Raw genomic sequence first — 25,656 nt, 5'->3', positions numbered from 1 at the left:
TCCGGGCAACTTACACTGGCGTTAGTGGCTCGAATGCTGGCGGGAAGGCCCGGATGCCGGTGTTAGTGGCCCAAATGCCAGCAGGAAGGCCCGGACACCGGTTGTGGAACAGCAGTGCCACCCCGGGACGCCAATGGGGCCTTCTGTTAATGTCCCAATGCCGTCAAAGCCTGTGCGGGCGTCCTGGGAGGTGTTCCCGGGGCGTCCCGGGAAGTGTTCCCGGGGCGTTTTGGCACCGGGCTGGGGGAGGAGCAGCTGTTAGGCAGCCGCCCAAGCCCTTTTGGGCCAGGAACGCCCCTTTTTTATTTTGGCAAGATATGCCACCTTTTTATCTCCTGTGCAACCCTATGAAGGGCTGCACCGATCTTTAACACCACGAGGAAGTTTCGGCGGGGCCGAAAACTTCTTTGGAGGCAGCGCAGCCACGCTGCTTCCTATGACCGGCGCAGGCATTCCTCTCAGAAATGCACTGTAAAAGTTGTAACATGTAAAGTGGGCCCAAACGACCCTCAAAAGGAACGGTCTTTGCACAATGAATCCTGTTCCGGTAAGAAGTGTTACCTTTCTTGAAGCCTGCTCTCAGACTCCTTCAGTTTTGTCTTCAGATGCCTCACTGTCACTTCCTTTTGCTGCAGGGGAGTCAGATACTGTTCTGGACTCGGTGGTTTAATGCCGTGGTTCTCGCCACAAGAGGTGTATCGTGCAGACCGCCTGAAACAGAAAGACGTTGTTGCGCATGCAACTTTTTAATGCTTCCCCCTCCCACCCCCCGGTAGAGCTGAAATTGCATTAGGGACTGGTGATTTGATCTGATGATAGCGTGAGAATCAACCACCCCCATTTATGGCTGGATGCAGGCTGTTGGTAAAAGGCGCCTCTTCCCGATTCCCTGTGCTTCAGACGCAAATGGTGCGTCATCTCTTTTCAAGGTTACCGCATGCAAATGATGCTAATATATTAATTATCCAGAAGATTTCATAAAATCCCATTTGCGGATACAGGAGATCTGGAATTCCTGTCTCATTATCAATGCTAATTTCTCCACGCCTACTACCCCTCTGCGTATCATACCTAATCCAACCATTTTGTTAATGTAATTTACTTGCTTTGAATATTTACGTTGCCACTGTGTGTATAATTCACTTGTCTCTACAAAGTTTCTGGCAGGGTATGAGCTTTCGTGAGCCAAAGCTCCTCTCTTCAGATACAGCTAGAATGTGATTCCATCTATCCTTAAGTGAGCTGTGGCTCACGAAAGCTCATACCCTGCCAGAAACTTTGTTAGGTGCTATTGGACTCTTTATTGGAAACTTTAAGGTGCTATTGGACTCTTGCTCTTACCATCCTCAAGACAACAGCCTAAGTCCTAACTCTTGTTTTATGATGTTAGGAAAAGGTGGCCCGGTTTCCACCAATTCCCACCTCCCACTGGAGACCCCCGTTTTGCCCCCTACTGACCTGCACAAGGTGCACAGTAGACTACAGCTGGAGGGGAGAGGTCAAGAGCCTTCTTTTCCACAGGTGTGGCTCTACAAGTACTAAACAGGAACCAAGCCCTAGTTCGTGCCAAGTGTTGCCAACTTTGAAACTGGGCCTCCTACCTGCTCCTTTAATATCAGCATGACCTGCTGCAGTGATCACGTGTTATTAGCCATGACAAGCTTTAATTGCAGATTTCTGTGTATTACACCTTTATTAAAAGGACAGGACATTTCCCCCCTGAACAGCTGGCAACCTCAAGCTGGCTAGTTAGATGGCATGGTCTTGACCTTCAGGGTTGCTGGGGTGTGGTATGGCATTATCCTCGGGCCAGAGAACCAAACCAATACTAACTATGGCTGCAGTCCTTGAACTGTGCATTCCGGAACTGACCAAATTGCTCTAAGCACGCGGGACCTGGAAGGCAACTCTTTCTTGGCCTCAGGAAAACATCTCCTGTGAACAGTTGGCCTTGCAAAAGAAGTCAGGAGGAATGCTAATTAAAGCACCAAAGAGCACCCCCATTTGTTTTTGCAGCAGCTGCTGATCAAGGCAATGGCAGGTTATGTTAAGGGATACACCGGCCTACCGGAGGCTGATTTAGAAGAGAAGTTAACACAGACCTTAAGCTAGGAACATAAGAAAGGCCATGCTGGATCAGACCAAGGCCCATCAAGTCCAGCAGTCTGTTCACACAGTGGCCAGCCAGGTACCTCTAGGAAGCCCACAAACAAGACGACTGCAGCAGCATTATCTTGCCTGTGTTCTACAGCACCTAATAAAATAGGCATGCTCCTCTGATCCTGGTGAGAATAGATATGCATCATGACTAGTATCCATTTTGACTAGCAGCCATGAATAGCCCTCTCCTCCATGAACACGGCCACTCCCCTCTTAAAGCCTTCCAAGTTGGCAGCCAGCACCACATCCTGTGGCAGGGAGTTCCACAATTCAACTATGCGTTGTGTGAAGAAATACTTCCTTTTATGTGTTTTGAATCTCTCACCCTCCAGCTTCAGCAGGAAGACATAGGGAGCCTTTGGGGAGCTTGCAAGAATGTGCGAGGAGGACAATCTCCTGCTGCAATTCAAGATTCGGATGATGTGGAGATGGAAGGGGCTTAGAAAGGAAGGGAGAGTTGGGGAAGGCTCACTTGCCTCGTAATGGGGCTATCACTTCCCTTGAATGAACCTGAATTGCTGCTGCTGGCCGAAGAAGCCCCATAATTCTGATGGGTGCTAACGGGACTCAACTGGTTTTTGCACAGCATCGACAGGAAGTCCTTCTCACGGGATGCTGGAGGACTGGAGCCAGTCTTATAGGACAAAGATCCGCTATTCCGTCCGTGAGGCCCTCGACTAGAATGGAAACCAAAAGCAATGCATTGCAGAGCACCATGGACAACAAAAATCACATATGCATGCATTCAATGTATTCATTCCTGCAATATGTGACACCCAACATGTATTTAGGTATTGATACTCTACTTTTCTTCCCAGTGGGGAACAAAGCATCTTACAACAGCACTGGCCCTTCCTCCATTTTATTCTTACAACAGCCCTGGGAGGTAGTTTAGGCTGAGAGAGTGAGACTGGCCCAAGGTCACCCTATGAGTCTCCACGGCAGTGAGGATTTGAACCTGGGTCTCCCAGATCCCAGTCCAACACACTAAACATGGCACCAGACTGACTCCCTTTTCAAAAGGGAAACGATCAATATTCTCCTTGCTTTTTGCAAGCTGAGAATAATCCTTGAGAGTGGTGCAGTGGAACAAACAGACTTGACTCAGGGAGAATGAAGATGAAATCTCTGCTCACCTGTGAAGTACACCAAAGGAGCTTGAAAAAGGTAAAGGTAGTCCCCTGTACAAGCACCAGGTCATTACTGACCCATAGGGTGATGTCACATCACAACGTTTACTAGGCAGGCTATGTTTACGGGGTGGTTTGCCATTGTCTTCCCCAGTTGTCTACACTTTACCCCCCAAAAGCTGGGTCCTTATTTTACCAACCTCAGAAGGATGGAAGGCTAAGTCAACCTTGAGAGGGCCACCTGAAACCAACTTCCGCCGGGATCAAACTTAGGTTATTTACACAGCTTTGACTGCAGAACTGCAGCTCACTCCTCTGTGCCATGGGGCTTACTTTTGAAAAAGTTACTGATCAGTTAAAATGTCCTTCAGATCATGATATGTGCTAAATAAACGTGGTGTAGAACCCAAGCCATAGTTTGAGCTTCCAATCCTCTGGGCAAACCATGGCGTAGAGGTCCTCGTCTATTTTGGCTTTTCATCTTGCTCAACACTGCCATTTCTGCTGTTCACTCCTCTCACAAACAATCCTAGCAGTTGTTTCCTTAGGTTGAGGCACAGGTGGTATCTAGGGTTTCCAACCTCCAGATAAAAGCTGGAGATCTCTCACTATTACAACTGATCTCCAGGCGACAGAGATCAGTTCACTTGAAGAAAATGGTCGCTTCGGAAGTTGGACACTATGCCAGTGTGGTGTATTGGTTAAGAGTAGTGGTTTGGAGTGGTGGAGTCTGATCTGGAGAACTGGGTTTGATTCCCCACTCCTAAACATGAGCGGCAGAGGCTAATCTGGTGAACTGGATTTGTTTCCCCACTCCTACACACGAAGCCAGTTGGGTGACCTTGGGCTAGTCACATTCTCTCAGCCCCGGCCACTTCACAGGAAGTCTGTTGTGGGGAGGGGAAGGGAAGGTGATTGTAAGCCGGTTTGAGTCTCCCTTAAGTGGTAGAGAAAGTCAGCATATAAAAACCAACTCTTCTTCTTCTTCTTCACACCCCTTTGAAGTTCCTCCCCTCCTCAAACCCCGCCCCCTCAGGCTCCACCCCCAAAATCTCCAGGTTTTTCCCAACTCAGCGCTGGCAACCCTAGTGGTATCATACCCAACACCACAGCTGGCCACCCCCACTGGGAGAGGGAAAAACAGAGTTTCACTTACCTGTAACTGTTGTTCATCTGGTGGATCTTCTATGCAGGCACATATTGGGGGGACTGCGCAGGTCAGCCACGGATAAGATTTGTCAGCTTCTTGCAAAATCTAAGAGAGTGCTCCCCCTCCCCTTGGGGCAAGCAATCTTCCCGCCCCTTGGTCACATGACCCAAGGGGGAGGGAGCACTCTTCCCTCCAGTTCTCCAACCTGCCGCCACGGAACCAACCACTGGTCTAGCGGAGAGGTCCCACAGCGGGGAAGGAGGGAGGGATGTGTGCCTGCATAGAAGATCCACCAGATGAACAACAGTTACAGGTAAGTGAAACTCTGTTTTTCATCTGCGTGGCTTCTATGCAGTCCCACATTGGGAGAGTAGCGACCTCGCTTACCAGGACGGTGGGTGTGGGACAGTCACCGAACTAAAGACTGCAGTACGGCACGTCCCACGGCTGCATCTCTCGCAGAGTCCACATCCACAGCATAGTGTTTCATAAACGTGGAGGGCGTGGACCAGGTGGCAGCCTTACAGATGTCCCGGAGATCTATCTTTGAAGAAAAGGCGATGGAGGCCGCATACGCTCTGGTAGAATGTGCTTTAATCATAGAAGGGCATTCTTGGTGAGCACGATCGTAGGCCAATTTGATGGTAGACGTGATCCACCTCGAGAGAGTCTGAGGAGAAGCATGATGACCTTGACGGTGTCCCCCGAAGCAAACAAAAAGGTTATCGTCCTTATGAAAGTTCTGAGACCTCTTAATGTAAAAAAGGAGGGCTTTTCGGACATCGAGGGAGTGTAACGCCCTATCAGCATCTGAGGATGGGTGAGGGGGAAAAAACCGGGAGGACAATGTCCTGGATAAGGTGGAAGGCTGATACAACCTTGGGTAAAAAGGATATCTTTGGCTTCAGTACCACCCTATCCGAGTGGAACTTCGTATAAGGAGGGGAGTGTGAGAGTGCTGATAAGTCACTGACCCTCCTTGCTGAGGTAATTGCGACCAAAAAGGCCGCTTTAAATGACAGCAGAGCCATTTCACAAGTGGCCAATGGCCCAAAGGGAGGTCTCATGAGTTGAGAAAGTACTAAGGAGAGACTCCACTGAGGAACGGGTGGAGTGACAGGAGGATACAAATTAGTGCGACCTCTCAAAAACCTTTTGGAAAGGGGATGAGAAAAGACTGAAAAGGAGTCGATATCTGGGTGAAAAGCCGAAATTGCGGCTAAATAAACTTTAATGGATGAATTAGATAAACCATCATCTTTGAGGGTTAGCAGATAATTAAACACAACAGACAGTGGGCAAGTAATTGGCGAAACATCTTTGACTTTAGCCCAATCAGAAAAATGTCTCCATTTTGCATCATAAGATCGTCTTGTGGAGGACTTTAAGGCGTGCAGTAAGACCTTAGCTACCCTGTCAGACCACTGCCCTGGGGCCACACCCTCCAGGCAGCGAGTTGTTGGGGGGGAGTGGGAGGGATCCTTCGGGCCATGGGGACGATGTAAGCACCGGAGGCACATCTTTGTAGAGGTGAAGGAGGTGCTGTTTGAACTCAGCCGAGTCTTCCTGGGCCCTGCTCGGACACGGAACTGAGGGGGTAGCCAGGGAATGAAGAGGCGAATCCTCAATGGTAATGGGCTGCTGCGCAGCGACTTCGAAGGTGAGCGACGCCGATGGGTGAGACGCTTTGGTGTGAGATTGGCGTCGAGGAGAAGCCGAGGGTGATCGGCGTCGAAGAGACTTTGGCGAACACAAAGGTGGTCGGCGCCGAGGCAATCTGGAGCGGTACACATGGTGCGAAGAGCCGCGGCCACGGCCGTCTTGCGAACCTGGAGCAACAAACTTTGCCGGACGAACAACAACTGGCAAGGGCTTCTTAGAAAGGCCACCCCGCTTGGATTTTTTTGTTGGGGGACCCGCTTCGGATTGCGGCTTACCGGTCGAAGGACCAGGCTCAGCAGATTGACCTCGTGGACGAAGAGACTCCTTATAAAGATGAGAAAGCAGGCGAGTCGACCGCACCCTCAAGGCCTTGTTGGTGAGTTTGGAGCAACTTTTACAAGTTGCAGGAATATGGCCTTCCCCCAAACAAAAAAGGCATTCAAGGTGAGGATCATTCTTCGCCATCTTGGTACCACAGGAGATACATTTCTTGAAAAGTGGAGCTTTCTTGGGCTCCATGGCTAGAGACAAAGCTAACACGTTCTCTCTCCGTGGCGGCAGAAAGAGAACTGGAGGGAAGAGTGCTCCCTCCCCCTTGGGTCATGTGACCGAGGGGCGGGAGGATTGCATGTCCCAAAGGGAGGGGGAGCACTCTCTTAGATTTTGCTAGAAGCTGACAAATCTTATCCGGGGCTGGCCTGCGCCTGCGCAGTCCCCCCAATGTGGGACTGCATAGAAGCCACGCAGATGAAAAAGAATTCACAACCACCTCCCCCCCACACACCCACACACCAAAGACCCCTACTGCACACCCAAAAGATGGCAAAGCAACAACAACCCCCCAGGATCCCTGGCCAATCTGGCCTGGAGGAAAATTGCTTCCTAACCCCAAAGTGGTGATTGGCACTACCCTGGTCATGCAAGAAAGGGCCACGAGAGCCAAACAGTGGTGCAAATATAAACACAGAAAGCAAGAGATTGGGAAAGACAGAACTGCATCCGTGAAAGTCCCCAGCAATCAAGCGGCAAACGGCCCTTGGTTTCGAATTTGCTGGAACTTCCCTTGCACACAGAACGCTTTGTACCGACCAGATGGCAGAATGACTGTGCTGGAAGCCAGCCTCCCAAAGCTGTGGTTTGGGGAGCTCGTTCTTCACATTTTGTTTGTAAGAAAGCAACAGAGCGGTGTAACGGGACTATATGGGTATTACCGACGTGCCCAGCAGTTCTGTCAGAACTGCACCCGGCTCCTCCTCCACAGAGCAAGCCATAAAAGCAGAGAAACGATTTGCATTTTGTACACATGGCACAGTAGAGATATTTTTGGCAGGCATAATTTGCCTCGCTGGCTCGAGACCTGTATTTGAAAGGATATTATACAGGACTTCAGGGGAAATCTCAAAGTGCAGCCCTGTGGTTTCCTTTGCTTTACTTTCCGTGCTTGAATTTGTTACATTTTCTGTCTTTCTTTCTTTTTAGCACTATAAATGACTTTAACTCAAACATCCTAGTGTGCAACCAACTTCATTTTAGGAAGGAAGTGATAGAACAAAGACTACCATATTACTCATGCGGTTCAGACTAATTAAATTCCCAATTGCAGCAGATAGGATTTATTACAATGTTCAGCTTCCCTCAGCGTAAAAAAAACTGTCCAGAGGGAGAAAAGGAGTTTTTGTTAAAAAGCATTTCTTTTATAATGAGAGAGCAATCAGACCTATCCTTTCTATTACATTTATCCTTAACTTTTCCTCCGAAGAGCTCACTAAGTTTCTAGAGTCAAGTGTGGTGTAGTGGTTAGAGTTTCAGACTAGGATCTGGGAGAGCCAGGTTCGAATCCCCTCTCTGCCGTGGAAGCTTGCTGGGTGACCTTGGGCCAGTTGCACACGCTCAGCCTAACCTACTTCACAAAGTTACTGTGAGGCTAAAATGGAGGAGAGGAGTACGGGTGTAAGCTACTTTGGAGCTGACTGATGAGAAAGACAGAGTATAAATGAAATGAATAAACACTCCATGCCCAGAAGATGGGGGGAGGGAGGGACGACTCCAGGACCCCTGGCCAAACTGGCCTGGAGCAAAACTGCTTCCCCAAAGTGGCAATCGGCATTACCCTGGGGGTGTAAGAAAGGGCCATGACAGCTGAGAGCTGACCTCATCCCTTCCTGCCCTCTCTCTCATGATCTGCCTAAGTTCACAGAATCAGCGTTGCTGACAGATGGCCATCTAGCCTCTGCTTAAAAACCTCCAAAGAAGGAGATCCCATCACCTCCCAAGGAAGCCTGTTCCGCCAAGGAACCGCTCTAACTGTCAGGAAGTTCTTCCTAATGTTTAGCCAAAAACTTTGTAACTAACTTACCAACTAACGGGTGAATCGAACTAGCCTTCTGCCTGTCTCCTCCTGCCCTTGTTTCTTCATGCTACCCTGCCTTCCAAACCACCTTTCCTAGCCCTCCCCTTCATCGGTCTGCATCTTCCTCCCCTACAAGATTCTTTCTTCTGTGCTCCCCTAGCCTGCCCATCCCAAAGCAGCCATTTGTCACTGCCAGCACCGCACCCCTCTGTCCTGACCTCTCAATGTACAGCAACAAGCATGCTGAGCTGAAAAAGTGAATAGCCAAAAAAACAACACTAACAAAAAAATGTGCTGACCAGCGGACGAAGGTTTATTGTTTAGCAGGAGTTACAAGAGAATGTGTCCAGCTGCTTCCCGCTTCTTGGCATCCTAACTGCTTTTATCCCCTTTGCCAGAGTGCAAAACTATGTGCTGGATATGGCAAAAGGATACTCTCCTGCATGCTTATAGTGAAGAAGAGGAAGAAGAGTTGGTTTTTATACGCCGATATTCTCTACCACTTAAGGAAGAATCAAACCGGCTTACAATCACCTTCCCTCCCCCTCCCCACAACAGACACCCTGTGAGGTAGGTGGGGCTGAGAGAGCTGTGACTAGCCCAAGGTCACCCAGCTGGCTTTATGTGGCGGAGTGGGGAAACCAACCCAGTTCACCAGATTAGCCTCTGCCGCTTATGTGGAGGAGTGGGGAATCAAACCTGGTTCTCCAAATCAGAGTCCACCAACTCCAAACCACCGCTCTTAAACACTACACCACACTGGCTCCTCAAAATTCTAATCTAGATCTCAGGTTCTTGATTGTACTACAAATCATATCTACATAATGCAACTGGGTGGGGGGAAATGAAGGCCAACCTTTCTTCCCCCAATGCATTTCCTCAAGTAGGCACCATTCAAAATATGGGAGACAGGACAAAAATGCTGTGGCTTACTTCCGAGAAAACGACGATCTTTTGCTCCCAGCCACTGACATATGGACTTCAGGAGCTGAAATGCTGCCCGTGCTGCTCGATGAGCTAAAGTCAGCTTCGCTTCCTGGAAAGGAAAAGGGAAGAAATAAAAATATGATGGAAAGTCTAGGACGTGTGCAGTTCTCAGACTCCAAGGTGAATCAGTGGCATCCTTCTTTGTCTCTCCTACTAGGATTCGGAAACCAAGCCGATCGTTTGCAGAAAGTTAAAAGCAGAATCATTTCAGCCTAAGCAAATGAAGATGCTGTAGTACCCCCATGGGTAAAGGCGCTATAGCGTCGACCTGCTACCATTTTTTTTTTAAATCCCTTCAGCATGGTTGTGAGTGAAATGGCAGGAGCAAGGGGAAAACTGCACTGACGTACCTTCCTGTCCAAATTAGAGTTGACTACAACATTTCCGGGGGGAAACTGTACCAAAGCAGGTTTGGAAAGAACACAGAAAAGCGAGGGGAAACCACAGAGGCGAATGACTGGAAGATGATTGGGTTCAATGCGGTGTAATGTTCCAGAAACCAAAACTGCTGCAATTTGAGACCCAAAATGAGGTAGAGCACCCATGTGGAAGCGACCTAATTTCCTCTTGCAGTCCACCTTTGAAGCTCTTTTGTTGGGAGAATGACTATTTTCAGATCGGCAACTGAGTTTCCTGGAAGTTGAAATGTTCAGTAACAGGTTTTTGAAAGTTTCACTGTTTACATCCATTTGTTCACTTGTGCAGTATCTGATCTATCTTCCCTGTGTAAACTGCCAAAGGGGTTTTCCACACAGAGGTACTTTTCTTTGCCTGGCCTTCCACACTGGAGTGCTTTTGCTTTTTGGAACTTCCACATAACATCTTGCTGTATTTGTCCTGTTTCCAAGTTTTCCCCGTCATCAATACACCCCTTCACAAACCTGGGCTCTTCCCACACAGATGTTTTGAACACATGAAGCTGCCTTCTACTGAATCAGACCCTTGGTCCATCAAAGTCAGTATTGGCTACTCAGACCAGCAGCGGCTCTCCAGGGTCTCAGGCAGAGGTCTTTCACATCACCTACTTGCCTAGTCCCTTTAACTGGAGATGCCAGGGATTGAACCTGGGACCTTCTGCATGCCAAGCAGATGCTCTACCACTGAGCCAAAGCCCCTCCCCACTTTTACTCTGCCTTGGGTTCTTTACCACAGTACTGTTTTGGGGAACGTCCACATGAATTGCCCTCTATTTGTCCTGCTTCTGCATTTTCCTCTGCTTTGCTGATCTGTCCCAAATCTGTTTTGGTGAAGCATTTTTGGAAACATCATCGTCAAGGCGCCTTGAACACCATGTGGATGGGCAGGTGTGCATTTTTTCAGGTTCTGCCCACCTAAGTGCCACTTTTCCCACCTCAGTCCCTGCAGTGGTCATTTTCCCTACATTGGTTGTTAGTGGTCATTCTCCCCCTTTTAAAAGATTGCTGCTATAGCGCTACAGCAATCAACTGCTGCCTGTTTCCATTCCAAACGTTAATAGAGCTGTTATTGCGCTATAGCGTTATGTATGTGATTTGCTTTAGGGAGGGGGGGATTTGCCACACAACCAACCCTTTCAAACTCTAACCAGTAGCGATTTCTCCAGGTACCAAATAAAGGGAACAAAAGAGATGGGTGCTTCAGGTGGAGGAATGCTATTTATCGTATAACGCACTATTTTCACATACATGGATAAAAGAACAACAACAAAAAAGGGGTGGTGAGTCACCATGGCAACTGTGATGATCACACCCCTAAAAGCCACTGCAAAGGAGAGAATACTCTGCTTTTTGAGTGTCAATGTTTCTGTTTGGTGGTGCATGGTAGCCAGTTAATAGGTATTTGAGATTAAGGGATCTGTGACCAAAGAAAAGCCTGCGAGTACAATAGGATAAACCGCAGCAGGAGATACACAAGCGAATGAGTGTTGTGTTTTAATAGCTGTAGCTCACTTTGTTGCTGATGTTTAGAAGACACTGTAGTCTGTTGCTGGGCAGACTAGACCCCCTCAACTGAAAAGAAGGGAGGGGAATAGGAGGGGGGAAAGACATACGGAGGGAACACAGAGTAGGGGCTGTAAGAAGGGCAGAAGAATAAAACCTTGTGTGAAGAATCCCGCCTTGCGTTGTATCTTGCCTGCACCAAGCTACACATCAGTCAGCCGCTCTCGTACATCAATATGATACAAAGGCTGAAATGATTAGAAACCACCAAAATAGCACTTCAAAGCTAACCAATTAAACCAGGCTGGCATTTTGAAGAGTATCAAAAGGCTAAGAGGGATCTACACAGATTACTGAAAAACTCTAACCTTGAGGATAATCCTATAAAACATGGGGGAAGTAATCCTATAAAACATGGAGAAAATAGTGACGGACCAGAAAGGGTATGAATCATCATCATCATTATTTTTTTTAAAAGAAACATCATTCTAAAGCAACTATGGGATGACCTAGAAGTAGCAACAATGGACAATCGACCTCAACAGGTAGGCATTAAAGTACTAACAAAACCCAATGACAGAGACCCTTTCCAACATAATATCTGGGTTGGACCTCAGAACAGGACTTAACCATGAGTTCTGCAAGGAATTTCAGTTATGGAAGTGTGACCTTCTAGATCATTGTTGTTTTTTTTAGCAAGCAGTTTACTTCCTAGCCTTCGCTTTGTCAAGAAAATGCACGTGGACGGTCATGCAATCTAACAGTAAACCGGTCAGCCCTTGTGTGGATGATGAAAGCAGCAAACCAGACCACACACAGAGAAGGTAGGGGGGTCACCAGATATGCCCAAAAACATGATTTAGACCACGATCCCATGCACAGTTACTCCAGTCTAAGCCCACTGAAATAAATGGGCTTAGATTGGAGCAACTCCCCTTAGAATTGCACTGTCTGTAAATTACTCCCCTCTCCAAAAGAAAGAAATCCTGAAAAGCAGTAAATATGCTCCAAATAACTGCTTAATGTAGGTGTGGGGTAGAGTTGCAGCCCTCCTGGATTACAGCTAGGGTTGCCAGCCTCCAGGTGGTAGCTGAAGATCTCCTACTATTACAACTGATCTCCAGGCGACAGAGATCAGTTCACCTGGAGAAAATGGCCGCTCTGAAAGGTGAACTCTATGGCATTATACCTAGGGTTTCCAACCTCCTGGTACTAGCTGGAGATCTCCTGCTATTACAGCTAATCTCCAGCCAATAGAGATAAGATCACCTGGAGAAAATGGCCACTTTGGCAATTGGACTCTCTGGCATTGAAGTCCCTCCCCTCCCCAAATCCCACCCTCCTCAGGCTCTGCCCCAAAAACCTCCCGTCAGTGGCGAAGATGGACCTGGCAACCCTACTATGTAGGGACTGTGGTGCCACACAACAGAAGGGCATACTAAATTCTACTTATTCCAGGTTATGGTTCAACAGAGCTTTTATTTCGCAACTGAAAGATACGCTTGACATGGTGTGGTGCTTCAGTGGGTCTTTTGTTGACTTTGTGCTGCTCATTCTTCAATTGTTGCTGTTATTATGTATGCACCTTAGGCCTATTTTGTGAGGAAAGAAAATTAATTACAATACTAATAAATGAAATGGAACAAAAGTAGCAGAAGGGCTGAGTTTTAACACTAACTGGTACTCTGAAAAGGGTATCAACAGTAGAGACATCCCATCCTTGCAGAAACACAGAAGGAGCTGGAAGGCCTCTCCTGCCTTCCTCCCCGCTACAAAAAGACAGGCCCCGTTTGCTCATGTATCCTTCCTTCAGGAAAGGAAAGCAGCATGCAGGCTATTAGGATCGATCCACAGGAGAATGAAGGAACTGTACTGGCAGAGTGGGTAGGAAGCAGATTGCTTCCAGCTCAACCGGCGCAAGGAAGCCAGCAGGCAGCATGATCATGGGCTGTTCCATCTGCTAGTTCTCTAAAAAAAGGGTTATTTTGGAAAAGGGACCTTTCTGACGATGAAGGGTGTCACCCTAAATAGGCAGTCTCCACTTTACTTAGGGGGATTAGCTGAGGAGACAGAGCCAGTATGTGTGTGTGTGGGGGGGGGGTAACTAGGATCGATAGCCTATGTATACCAGGATAACTCCTGGGGGGAACTCTCAAATAAGCAGGCAGTTGTACAATTAAATGGGTTTTAATTAAAGAATAAAATAATAAAGAATATACCTTTCAAGCAGCGAACACATAAATCATACATTACTAGGGCTGTTGAAAAAAAAATTCGGTAAAATTCGGATTCGGCAAAATTCGGCCTGTTTTTATTTGGGACATGCTGAAGTCCGAACTCCCCCTATTCGGATTCGTAGAATTCGGCAGGATCTCTCAGGGCAGCAGCACCAAAATGGAAGGAAATTAACTCGGGACGGGACGGGAGGGACTCGGGAGTTTTTATACTCTTCTCCTGGCCAATTCAAAAGGGAGAATCCCTGCTCTGATTGGCCAGAAGAAGACCCAGCTTGGGCCACCATTGGCTGCAGGAGAATGCTGATTCGAGGGCGCCGAAGTTGTATGAATTTATCCGGCGTCCGGCCGAACTTGCCGAGTTCGGCTCGTCATTTTCCCGCCTTTTTTTACTTCGGCTCTATCCAAACTGGAAACTGCCGAATCGGGGAAAATTTGGCTGTTTTCCATGTCGGATGGAACCGAATCGACAGCCCTACTATACATGAGCTCAGAAAGAAAAGTGTGGAAAGTTGGATAGAGTTTGGGAATGGGTGACATTTAACAGTCCAGAAGAGATGTCCAGAGAAAGCAGCTCTAAAAAGGTCAAAGGGAAATCTTTGGCTGAAGTGGAGTGACTGTGTGGAGCCTGAAAAGGGCGGGGTTTGGGGAGGGGAGGGACTTCAATGCCATAGAGTTCAATTGCCAAAGCAGCCATTTTTCTCCAAGGTGATCTGATCTCTATCGGCTGGAGATCAGTTGAATTAGCAGGAGATCTCCTGCTACTACCTGGCAGTTGGCAACCCTAAAAATTACCATGGGGTCCATTGACTACTATGGAGAGAAAAAAGAATTGGCCATATGTGCAGCACATAGACAAGAAGATTATGGCTACTGACATATGTGTTGTGGATATGGGGGGATCCTATATATTATAAGAACCCTGGCGGACCTTGGAAGAAAGTAAGTGTGCTTCAGTCAAAACACAAACTGCCCCCTTCTGGTACATAGAGGAAGGAGCTAGTTGTTTTCTGCTGTATTCTAGATTTTGGCCACCTGACTTTGTTCGAGCAGAACCCACTGTCAACCAAGGCTGTCCTCATCTGCATAGCTCCACCCTTTCATTTGCATAGTGTCATCTCTCTGTCCTGGCTCTGAGTTCCGTTCCAGCCTTAGTCATGCACCCAAGTACAAAAGTGCTCATGCACACGCCACAACATTCTGCTTTAGCATCATCAGACCAATCTCGGGATATCTAGATTTTCTAAAATGGCTGCTTCGAAGCAGGGAGCTGGCCAGAGACGCCTACCTGGCACCGTGTCGATCTCACGACTTACATTTTGGGTGTTTATTTTAATGTATCTAACTTTAAAGCTTTCGGAACGGGGATGGTATACCCCTGTACAAACACACGGTCGCTTTTATCCTTTCGCAGAAGCGATGTGTATATTTCACGTCTTCTGCAGAGTACTGTTTCATTCGGGTGTATCCATGGAGACAGATCCTTTAATAACTCCTCGAGTTAGCGGGTCAAATAAGCAAACCTACCCAGGCACCATAGCAACAGACGTGAGACGAAAAGGGAACCTATCAGAAAATGAGCAGCATCTCTCTCCCTCTCTCTTGAGGGAATGCGCACAGCACATTATCACAATGCACAGACTTGCTTACCATTTTAAGAAGGTGCAACAGGAAACAAAAGAATTGAGTCAGAACACAGCATCAGAAGTTGCTGGGAGTCAGCGAGACTTAATTTTTGTGCAACTGGTGTTAAAACTGCCAAATGCACATTAGTAAACATTACTCTTGAGTATCAACTTGACAGTGAGCTGCCCTCTTTAAAATCTAACTACCAGCAAGAGCAGACTAAGCAATGTTTTGAAAGTGCATTTCAGCACAATGGGCCAACGCAAAGCTATTCTCCAAAAACCACTCCCATGACAAAGCCGCTATTCAGTTTTTGTACATTCTGTATCCTGTTGTCTGAACACCAGACACATTAATTCTCTCCTGTTTGCTGATCTTTGCAACAAACGGAGAACAAACAGCAGCACGCCCAGCACAACATTACAAACAAGGGTTGTTGTTTTTTTAAAGCTCTTTAAAGTGTGCTTCTCTTGAGAACAGAATTTTTGGATGCAAAATCAATATGAAGTCTATTGTGCTGCAGAACATCTTGCAGATCACTACCTCTCCCTGCCAAATCATCCCTGTGGCTCTTAAAGATAAAGGTGCGTGCCGATCAAGCAGGTGATGGAGGGCTTGCCATCTTTCATATTCAGAAGCATTTGGAATCTTTCGGTCTTGCCATGTTAGGGGAGGGGCCGTGGCTCAGTGGTATAGCATCTGCTTGGCATGCAGAAGGTCCCAGGTTCAATCCTCAGCATCTCCAGTTAAAGGGACTAGGCAGGTAGGTGATGTGAAAGACCTCTGCCTGAGACCCTGGAGAGCCATTGCTGGTCTGAGTAGTCAATACTGACTTTGATGGACCTAGGGTCTCATTCAGTATAAGGCAGCTTCATGTGTTCATGTGAGTAGTTACTGTTAAACAGAAAGGCAGGACATAAATACTCAAAAGAAATAAACCATATTCTCTCTTGGAGGGCAACGGACCTCATCAAGGTCACCTTTTTCAAGACCTGGAGCTCCTCAACAGAACCATTTCCTGACAATTAAGGCCCACGGAGGAGTCATTAACAAACACCACCATTCTTTTGCCAAAGGCTGTGGCTTCCACCAAGACATGGCAATTTAGGGTAGCCCACTGGATAGAACCGTTCACTGCAAATTTATAACGATATGCCTGTTAGTCATCGACGTTATCTGCTGCCAGCAGCACCTTGAAATCAGAACAGGAGCTAATATTTCAACAAAACAGTAAGAACAGGAAGTACCAAAAAAACTGCCACTTAACACACACATACGGGAAAGCTTCGTATTATTCTTTGCGATTGTCAATGACCTGTGTTGGGCAAATGGCTATGGCATTGTCTTCATACTAAAGGGGGATCTGTACAAGTTCCTCTGGGACAGGACGGTAGAAAGCAGGAATTACGGTCCAGTTCAAATCAAAGCTCCACCAGAAACTTTGTAGATGGACTTACAACAGCTATGCTCTCTTGGTTTCTTATCTACAGTTGGCGGGGAGGGGCTGATAAACACTGGCCCACTGTTACCAGGCTATTGAAAAATATTCAAATAATACACACTTCGCACTTAAAAAACATGCTCTGCGCATTATTATTACCATTGCTTTCACACATAGGCTTTTTATGGCCCCATGTGAAACATCCTTATACCAAGTTAGAATACCAGTCCATCTAACTCAGTATTGTCTTCTCTACCTGGTAGCTGCTTTCCTGAGTCTCAGGTGGACAGAGTTCTTCCCCGATACCTGCTACCTGAGATCTTTTGACTGGAGATGCCAGAAATTGATCCTGGGATCTTATACATTTAAATCATGTGCTGTACCACTGAACCACTGTGCTGGAGGAGCTGTCTGCCACCCAGACTCATGAATAGTTCCAGCATATATTAAATTAAGCTTCCTACATTAAAAAAAATTGAGCTTTCTGGGGATTGTTATAGCCAAGCAGCACAGATCTTCACAAAATGTGTCTATCTTCCTCCTCCACAGGTTATTTGGGGGAAAATTGATGATGTGACTCTTTTTGGTTGATGATCAAAATAAGACATAACATTAGGGTGCCAGGTCCCTCTTCGCCACCAGCGGGAGGTTTTTGGGGTGGAGCCTAAGGAGGGAGGGGTTTGGGGAGGGGAGGGACTTCAATGCCATAGAGTCCAATTGCCAAAGTGCCCATTTTCTCTAGGGGAACTGATCACTATCAGTTGGAGATCAGTTGTAATAGCAGGAGAGTTCCAGATAGTACCTGGAGGTTGGCAAACCTATACAACATGCTTCCTAAACAAGATTGCATTTATACTGCCTCTCCCCTATTTTATCAGAATCAGTAAAGAACTAAAGCTGTTCCTTCACCTTATTTAAGGCTTCATTCAAATTACATTCTTGCTTTAACCATTAACAAGAGCAAGAGAAGCCAGTCGACACCACCAAATAAAATTATGACGAAAGCACATATATATCTTAAATTAGATAGATGAGAAGAGTCAAATTAAATGTGGATTTATTAGTAACCACCGTGTATGTCAAACTGCATAGAAAGGAACCTTTTATTCCAGCAGAAAATCATCCCCAAGGGATGAGACATGATTGAACACCACCAGAACAATTAAATACAGTGTCTTCGAATAAATTTGCCCAAGCATTAAACCGTTTCCTGATTTTATACATAACACAACCTGCTTCAAGTGTTTAAAAAAATCACCTTTTTAGTATTCAACATGTGTGCTTAAAGAAAAGGAACACCGCTGTGGTCTGTATAATTTTATTCTTTATAGCTTGGGCCCGTATGATACTTGCAAGATTAAAGAAAACAAACAAGCAAATCTTCTACAGTCCCACTGAACAATGACAGCAAAAAAAAAAAAATGCAAAATCTGAAGTGCCTTACCCGGCTTCACGAGGCTGGTCTTTGTTTCCTTCTTATGTCGAGCTGACTGTTGCATTCCGTCCCCCATTGTTCCCGAATTAAATTTCTTCCTCGTGTGATCTCCATCACTGCCAGTACAAAAACTGACCGGGCTGTGTCCAGTATCAGGAGGAGTCTTCACTGGAGATACCGACTGGCTGCTGGGGCAACCTGTGTCATCTGGAAATGGGCGACCAAACAAAATGCCACAAGAAAGGTTATCTGGTTAAGCAAAACACAGGGGGCAGAGAAATCGTCTTGTTGCATTCTTGTTGCATTCTTATTTCGTGCAGTGGCAGTTTCCAACAAAGAGCATGTCCGGGGGGGGGGGGGGTTTGCAATCCATGGGGCAGTTTCCACATTTGAGAACTGGGATCACATTTTTGGGATGGAGCCAGATGTCAGAAGACTGTAAAAAAAAAAAAAAAGTCACCAGGAACAGAGCATCAGCTGCTAAAATGGGAAGATTTAAAATTAAAGGAGACATATCTTTTGAAATGTGGTGTTGGAGGAGAGTGTTACGGATACCCTGGACCGCCAAAAAAAATAAATCCGTGGGTTATAGATCAAATCAAGCCTGAACTGACCCTAGAAGCTAAAATGACTAAACTAAGGCTATTGTATTTTGGTCACATTATGAGAAGACAAGAGTCACTAGAAAAGACAGGACAGTTAAGGCCCACTGAGGAGATCTACAGTCTTTAACAAGCACCGCCATTCTTTTGCCAAAGGCTGTGGTTTCCACCAAGACTTGGCAATTTAGGGTAGCCCACTGGGTTATAGATCAAATCTAGAAGCTAAAATGACTAAACTGAGGCTATTGTACTTTGGTCACATCTTGAGATGACAAGAGTCAATGGAAAAGACAATCGTGCTAGGAAAAGTTGAGGGCAGCAGGAAAAGAGGAAGACCCAACAAGAGATGGATTGACTCAATCAAGGAAGCCACACCCTCAGTTTGCAAGATCTGAGCAAGGCTGTCAAAGATAGGACATTTTGGAGGACATTGATTCATAGGGTCGCCATGAGTTGGAAGCAACTTGACGGCACTTAACACACACATATTAAGACAGAGCTTTGGGGTATTCAGTCCAGCACTGATATACAGTTTACTGACACACACAAAAATATCCTGCAAATAATTTATGTAAGTATGTATTCCCCCTTCACTACAGTGTTGCCAAGCCTTGCAAACAATGAGAGACTGGGGAACATGGAGGGTGGCCATGATATTGTTTCCGATGGAACCGAGAAGTGATGCCACACCTCCCCAGGAATCAGTCAAAATTATATGGTAAAACCATAGAGTTTTTGTCAATTCCTAGAAGGGAGAAACATCAATTCTGGGGAAATCTCAGGAGGTTGGCAACCCTACATTCCAAAGCATCTTCTGCAGTGGATAATTTGGTTTGTACGGTTGCACCTCAGTTCACCTGGAGAAAATGGCCACTTTGGCAATTGGACCTTATGGCATTGAAATCCCTCCCCTCCCCAAACCCCATCCTTCTCAGGCTCCACTCCAAAACCTCCCGCCGGTGGCGAAGAGGGACCTGGCAACCCTATTTATGGCAAAGTGGGAATTTGAATCTGGGTCTTCCTGATTGTAGTCCTAACCACTACCCCACACCGACCCAATTTGGGGAAGGAAAAGAAGACAGCAGAGGGATGGATAAGTAAGGCTAACAAGCGGTGAATTAAAACACAGTATACAGAGTTCCACTGCAGGGTATTATGCCTACCCTGAAGGAAGCCTTGAGAGTTGCTGATCATACATGTAGTAAAGACATGCCGTAAGTGTCAGTACGTATTCAGTGCATTGCTTTTTGAATTAGAAATGGGCAGTGTGAATCTACATAAGGACGCATTTCTTCAATTTCATAATGTACAGACTGAACAACTTAAGCACATATTTTGTTGTAAACTGCACTAATGACTGCTGAACTTTTAGGATCGGGAGTGCATGTAATTTGGCATCCATGCTGGAGAGTAGAACGGATATGATCCATTTTCTTTTGAGTCTAAGATTACATTGCTGGAGTCGGCCACCATTTTACTGTCCTATAAATACTCATGTTAAATGTTGCCCTCCAGTGTGCACATGCCTGAAATTTAATTCAGCAGCTCGTTGCAATGAAACGCTTCCTTCGTTTTACTGAAACCAACTGCATGTGTCACAGAATCATTTATAGTTTTAAGGGGCTGGTATTTCAGGGAACCTTTCGTTTCCAAGAGAATGGAAGGAAGGTAGGCATTTTGCAGACATTTTGCTATTGCTTTGATAAAGGCGTTTCAAAATTCCTGCATGCGCTAGGGGTGCCAATTCCAGGTTGGGAAACTCCTGAAGACTTGGTGGCAGGGCCTGAGGAGGGCAGAGTGTTGAGAGGGAAGGGAGTTTAGCAGGGATGTGATGCCATAGAGACCAGCTGCTGTTTTCTCCTGGGGATCTGATCTCTGTCGTCTGGAGATCAGCTGTAATTCTGGAAGAACGTCAGGTCCCACCTAGAGGTTAACGACCCCAGCAGTGGCCCAGTAGGATCAGGACCATTTCTCTTGCATTGGCTCCCACCAGCAACCTTTGAGGTAGCAGCAGAAGAAAAATCAACAAAAAAGAAACAACAGTCAGGACAATGGTGTGACATCACTTCCAGTGAAAACCCAGAAGTGACACCTGTCCTCTTCAGGAATCTCCAGAAACTCTATGGCTTTATCATACAGTTCCTGGTGATTCCTGGAGACATCACTTTCAGGATGTCCCTGGAAGTGACATCATGTCATCATCAACCGTGCCCCTCATGTCCCCACTGCACCTGGCAGGGCCTGGCAACTTCAGCTGTGGAGCACATGGAGAAGGGGCCTTCCTCCTAATGCTGTTTTCCTAGCCTGAAACCTAGGGTTGCCAGGTCCCAGCATGGTGTAGTGGTTAAGAGCAGTGGTCTGGAGCGGTGGAGTCTGATCTGGAGAACCAGGTTTGATTCCCCACTCCTCCACGTGAACGGTATAGGCCAGTGATGGCGAACCTTTTAGAGATCGAGTGCCCAAACTGCAACCCAAAACCCACTTATTTATTGCAAAGTGCCAACACGGCAATTTAACCTGAATACTGAGGTTTTAGTTTAGAAAAAACAACTTCCCTGGACTCCCTGCTGGGCAGCGAGGAGTCCAGGGAAGGGGGCAGGGCCTTTGAACTGCTCCATGCTGCCTGCAAAAACTGCATTAGAACAAAAACTGCATTAGACCTAATATAGCTGGGAACCAGACATCCATAGTGGTACCTTCACATTCAGAGGCAGTCTACCAGTTGTGGGAGGGCTGTATTCTCCATTCTTGAGGAAGTCCTGGAGAGACCTAGCAGGCATTTGCTGGAATCAGGAAAGTTTTCAGGGAGAGACGGAGGGAGGAAAAGGAAAGGAAGAAAGGAAGGAAGAGCTTTCTGGCCAGGGAAGGAAGGGGGCTTCTGGGCTGGTGAGTAGGGCGGCAGCCACCTCGTGCGCCAAGGAAAGGGGTTTTTGGTGGGGAAGGGGGCTTCTGGGCCAGCATGAGAGGCAGCTGCAGCCTCGCAAGCTGAGGGGCTTCGCCAGGGACTTCTGGCGGGGGGGCGGGGAGAATGAGGCTTCTGGGCCAGCGCGTTGCCACCTTGCACGCCCAGGAAAGGGGTTTTGAAGGGAGAGGGAAAAGGGGGCTGCAGGGCAGCTGCCTTGCGACCCAGGAAAAGGGTTTTTGCCCATAGAAGGCACCGAGGGAGAAAGGGAAGGGGTCTGCAGGGCCGGCTCGCGAGGCTGCAGCTGCCTCGTGCGCTCTTCAAAGGGTTTTTTGGCTGGGGAGGGAAAGGGAGAAGGGGGCTGGAGGACGGCAGCCGCCTTGTGCGCCCTGCAAAAGGGGTTTTGGCTGGGGGAGGGAGAAGGGGGCTGGAGGGTGGCAGCCGCTTCGTGCGCCCTGCAAAAGGGGTTTTGGCTGGGGGAGGGAGAGGGAGAGGGAGGCTGGAAGACGGCAGCCGCCTCGTGCGCCCTGCAAAGGGTTTTTTGGCCGGGGGAGGGAGAGGGAGAGGGAGGCTGGAAGACGGCAGCCGCCTCGTGTGCCCTGCAAAGGGTTTTTTGGCCGGGGAGGGAGAGGGAGAGGGAGGCTGGAAGACGGCAGCCGCCTCGTGTGCCCTGCAAAGGGTTTTTTGGCCGGGGAGGGAGAGGGAGAAGGGGGCTGGAGGGCGGCAGCCACCTCTGAGCTCTGCAAAGGGGTTTTTGGCCGGGAAGGAGGGGAGGGAAAGGGAGAAGGGGGCTGGAGGGCGGCAACCGCCTCGTGCACCGCAAACGGGGTTTTGGCCGGGGAGGGGGGGAGGGGAAAGGCTGGGCGGCGGAGAGTGCAGGGAGGGGGGTGGGGCCTTTGAACTGCTCCGCGCTGCCTGCAGGCAGCGCAGAGCAGTTCAAAGCTGGCAGCGGGGAGTCCAGGGGCGGGCCCCGCCGCCTAGCTGAGCCTGCGTGCCAGCAGAGAGGGCGACGCGTGCCGGAGTCGGCACGCGTGCCATAGGTTCGCCAACACGGGTATAGGCTAATCTGGTGAACCGGGTTGGTTTCCTCACTCCTACACACAAAGCCAGCTGGGTGACCTTGGGCCAGTCACAGCTCTGTTAGAGCTCTTTCAGCTCCACCTACCTCACAGGGTGTCTGTTGTGGGGAGGGGAAGAGAAGGTGATTGTAAGCTGGTTTGAGTCTCCCTTAAGTGGTAGAGAAAGTCGGCGTATAAAAACCAACTCTTCTTCTTCTCTTTGCAACCAGCGGGATGTTTTTGGGACGGAGCCTGAGGAGAGTGGGGTTTGGGGAGGGGAGGGACTTCAATGCCATAAGATCTAATTGCCAAAGTGGCCATTTTCTCCAGGTGAACTGATCTCAATCGGCTGGAGATCAGTTGTAATAGCAGGAGATCTCCAGCTAGTACCTGGAGGTTGGCAACCCTACTGAAACCATCCTGTGTGGATGCTATCAGGCCTGTTGTAAAAGCCCAAATATTGCACCGGTGAGTTGTAAAAATGGCACAGAGGGGAAGGCTGATGCCCCTTCCCATGTACACCGCAGTCCTGATCCTAATCAGGTACTGCACACTCAAGAACTGAGGGGAACCCACAAGTTACATGTGACTGTGTTACATCTGACCTCTCAATTAAATAGTTGTGTTGCATTACATCTTAGACACTTAAGCGCCAAGAAAATCGATGGGCTTGGACTGGAATACCTTTACAACAATTGCTTTGTTGAGCTAGGGTTGCCAACCCCCAGGTACTGGGGAGAAAAACGGCACCTCTGTACTAATACCAAGAGGTTAGGAAAGCAGTACGGGATAATATATATAAACAAAGTGCAAATTTTATGAGCTACTGAGGTGAAACAAAGACCATATACATGACACATACCTCAGTAGCTCATAAAATTTGCACTTTGTTTATATATATTATCCCGTACTGCTTTCCTAACCCCCAGGTACTAGCTGGAGATCTCCTGCTATTACAACTGATCTCCAGCTGATAGAGATCAGTTCCCCTGGAGAAAATGGGCGCTTTGGCAATTGGACTCTATGGCAAGTCCCTCCATTCCCCAAACCCCATCCTCCTCAGGCTCTACCCCAAAAACCTCCCGCAGGTGGCAAAGAGGGATCTGGCAACCCTATGTTGAGCACACACTTGGAGCATGCCTATTATTTTGGGTGCGGTGGAACACAGGCAGGATGGTGCTTTGCAGTCGTCTTGTCTGTGGGCTTCCTAGAGGCACCTGGTTGGCCGCTGTGTGAACAGACTGCTGGACTTGATGGGCCTTGGTCTGATCCAGCAGGGCCTTTCTTATGTTCTTATTGCACAATCTGAAAACGTTTCCTCAGAAGCAAATGTCACTTACTTCAATAGGCTTACTCCCCCAAATAAATATATGCAGCACATAGCACAGCTTTCCAAAGCGGAAAAACAGCACATAGTCTGCCCAGATTAGGCCCATAAATTACATTTGGCTGGATCCTATGACTCCCTTCTGCTGGCAAGCAGCTGTGCTCCAGTGGAAAGAGCCTCATTTTGACAAAGGAAGGCTTCTGTACTTCAGTGAAGGGAGTTATATGATCCAACCCACTCCCTTTAGCCAGAATCCTGTTCTTCTGGCCAGGATACTAGTGCCTCACTCTTGCTGAATAACAACAACAATAAATCAATCGTAGAGGAGCACCTACTGACCTGTCATAATCGAAAGGAAAGAAGTTCCCAGAAGCATTTTGGGAAACTGATAGGAAGATAGAATGTCCCTTTCTCAATTTGCCCTGAAGTGCTGAGCCAGAGTTTCTGCAGACCAAGTCTGCAGGAAAAGCCAGCTTGCAGGGTCTTCCAAGTCAATGAAGTAGCCAGGAGCAGAATGTGCCCCATCAAAAACTACATTTTTCATTGACCGTACAAATGCCTGGATACTTTCACCCATGGGCCAAAAAGCAGCAAGGGGTAGGATTTATACCAGGAAAATGGCACTGGAGCGAGATCTCACCTCTAGTTTCATACCAGTTTTCTTCCTGGCCAACTTAGTGAGCACACTGAGTTCATGAGAGGGAGGGCATCTTGGCCATCTTCTGGGCATGGAGTAGGGGTCGCTGGGTGTGTGTGTGGGGGGGTAGTTGTGAATTGCCTGCATTGTGCAGGGGGTTTGACCAGATGACCCTGGTGGTCCCTTCCAACTCTATGGTTCTATAAGCTTATCATCCTAAGAACACGCCACATCAGACTAATGGCCCAGCTAGACCAGCATCTTAGCCAGAGGTCATCAGCAAGGAGCATAACCAGGAGCATTCTACACCTGGTGAAGTGGGCTCATGAAAGCTTATGTTAGTTCTTTATGCACTCAGCATAATTAATCATGTCAGGCCTGTTAAATATATTTCTGATTATATTGCTGGGCTCTGGGAGTGGTTCGTCTTTTTTTTGGCCGTCAAATCACAGCTGATTTATGACAACCCTGTAGAGTTTTCAAGGCAAGAGATGTTCGGAGGTGGTTTGCCATTGCCTGCCTCTGTGTCACAACCCTGGCATTCCTTGGAGGTATCCCATCCAAATACTAGCCAGGGTGAGAGCCGAGTGTGTGTGACTGGCCCAAGGTCACCCAGCAAGCTTCCATGGCACAAATGGGGATTTGAACCTGGGTTTCCCAGATCCTAAGCTGACACCTTAACCACTACACCACACTGGCTCTCACTGTCCTCTAAACATTCATATTAAATGTTGCCCTCCAGTGTGCACATGCCATTTACCTAAGAGGTGAGCATGCACTCTGACTTGTCATCATCTAAGGCAAGAAGCTCTCAGAAGATGCCCTGAGTCTTTCTGCTTTTTTGCTGCAACACACTGTCACAGCTACCCTGCTGGAATGTGTGGGGTTTACTGGCTCCATTGCTTGTCTGGCGGGGCTCCTGTGCATTTGTCAGGCAGAAAGTCAACAGCAACCCTTCCTGAATCGCTGCATTTCCCTGTTGAGAAAAGCTGCCCCTGCCAAATGTCTCCCTGCAAGACATCTGTTCAAGCCACCA

General features: G+C 47.7%; 1 protein-coding gene across 1 annotated transcript in view; it reads right to left on the bottom strand.

Annotated features, from left to right (window-relative positions):
- The window catches only part of SYBU (syntabulin), a 47,559-nt gene that overhangs the window by 2,221 nt on the left and 19,682 nt on the right, over nucleotides 1-25,656 (bottom strand). Inside the window, exons 3-6 of the mRNA XM_056854694.1 lie at nucleotides 18,104-18,301; nucleotides 9,386-9,488; nucleotides 2,733-2,837; nucleotides 562-711 (exon numbers count right to left, since the gene is read on the bottom strand). Coding sequence (XP_056710672.1) covers nucleotides 562-711; nucleotides 2,733-2,837; nucleotides 9,386-9,488; nucleotides 18,104-18,301 — 556 coding nt within the window. The remainder of the gene's footprint in view (nucleotides 1-561; nucleotides 712-2,732; nucleotides 2,838-9,385; nucleotides 9,489-18,103; nucleotides 18,302-25,656) is intronic.

Source organism: Euleptes europaea, chromosome 8 (assembly GCF_029931775.1).
Source record: "Euleptes europaea isolate rEulEur1 chromosome 8, rEulEur1.hap1, whole genome shotgun sequence".
NCBI lineage: Eukaryota > Metazoa > Chordata > Lepidosauria > Squamata > Sphaerodactylidae > Euleptes > Euleptes europaea.
This window is presented reverse-complemented; position numbering and strand designations above follow the sequence as displayed.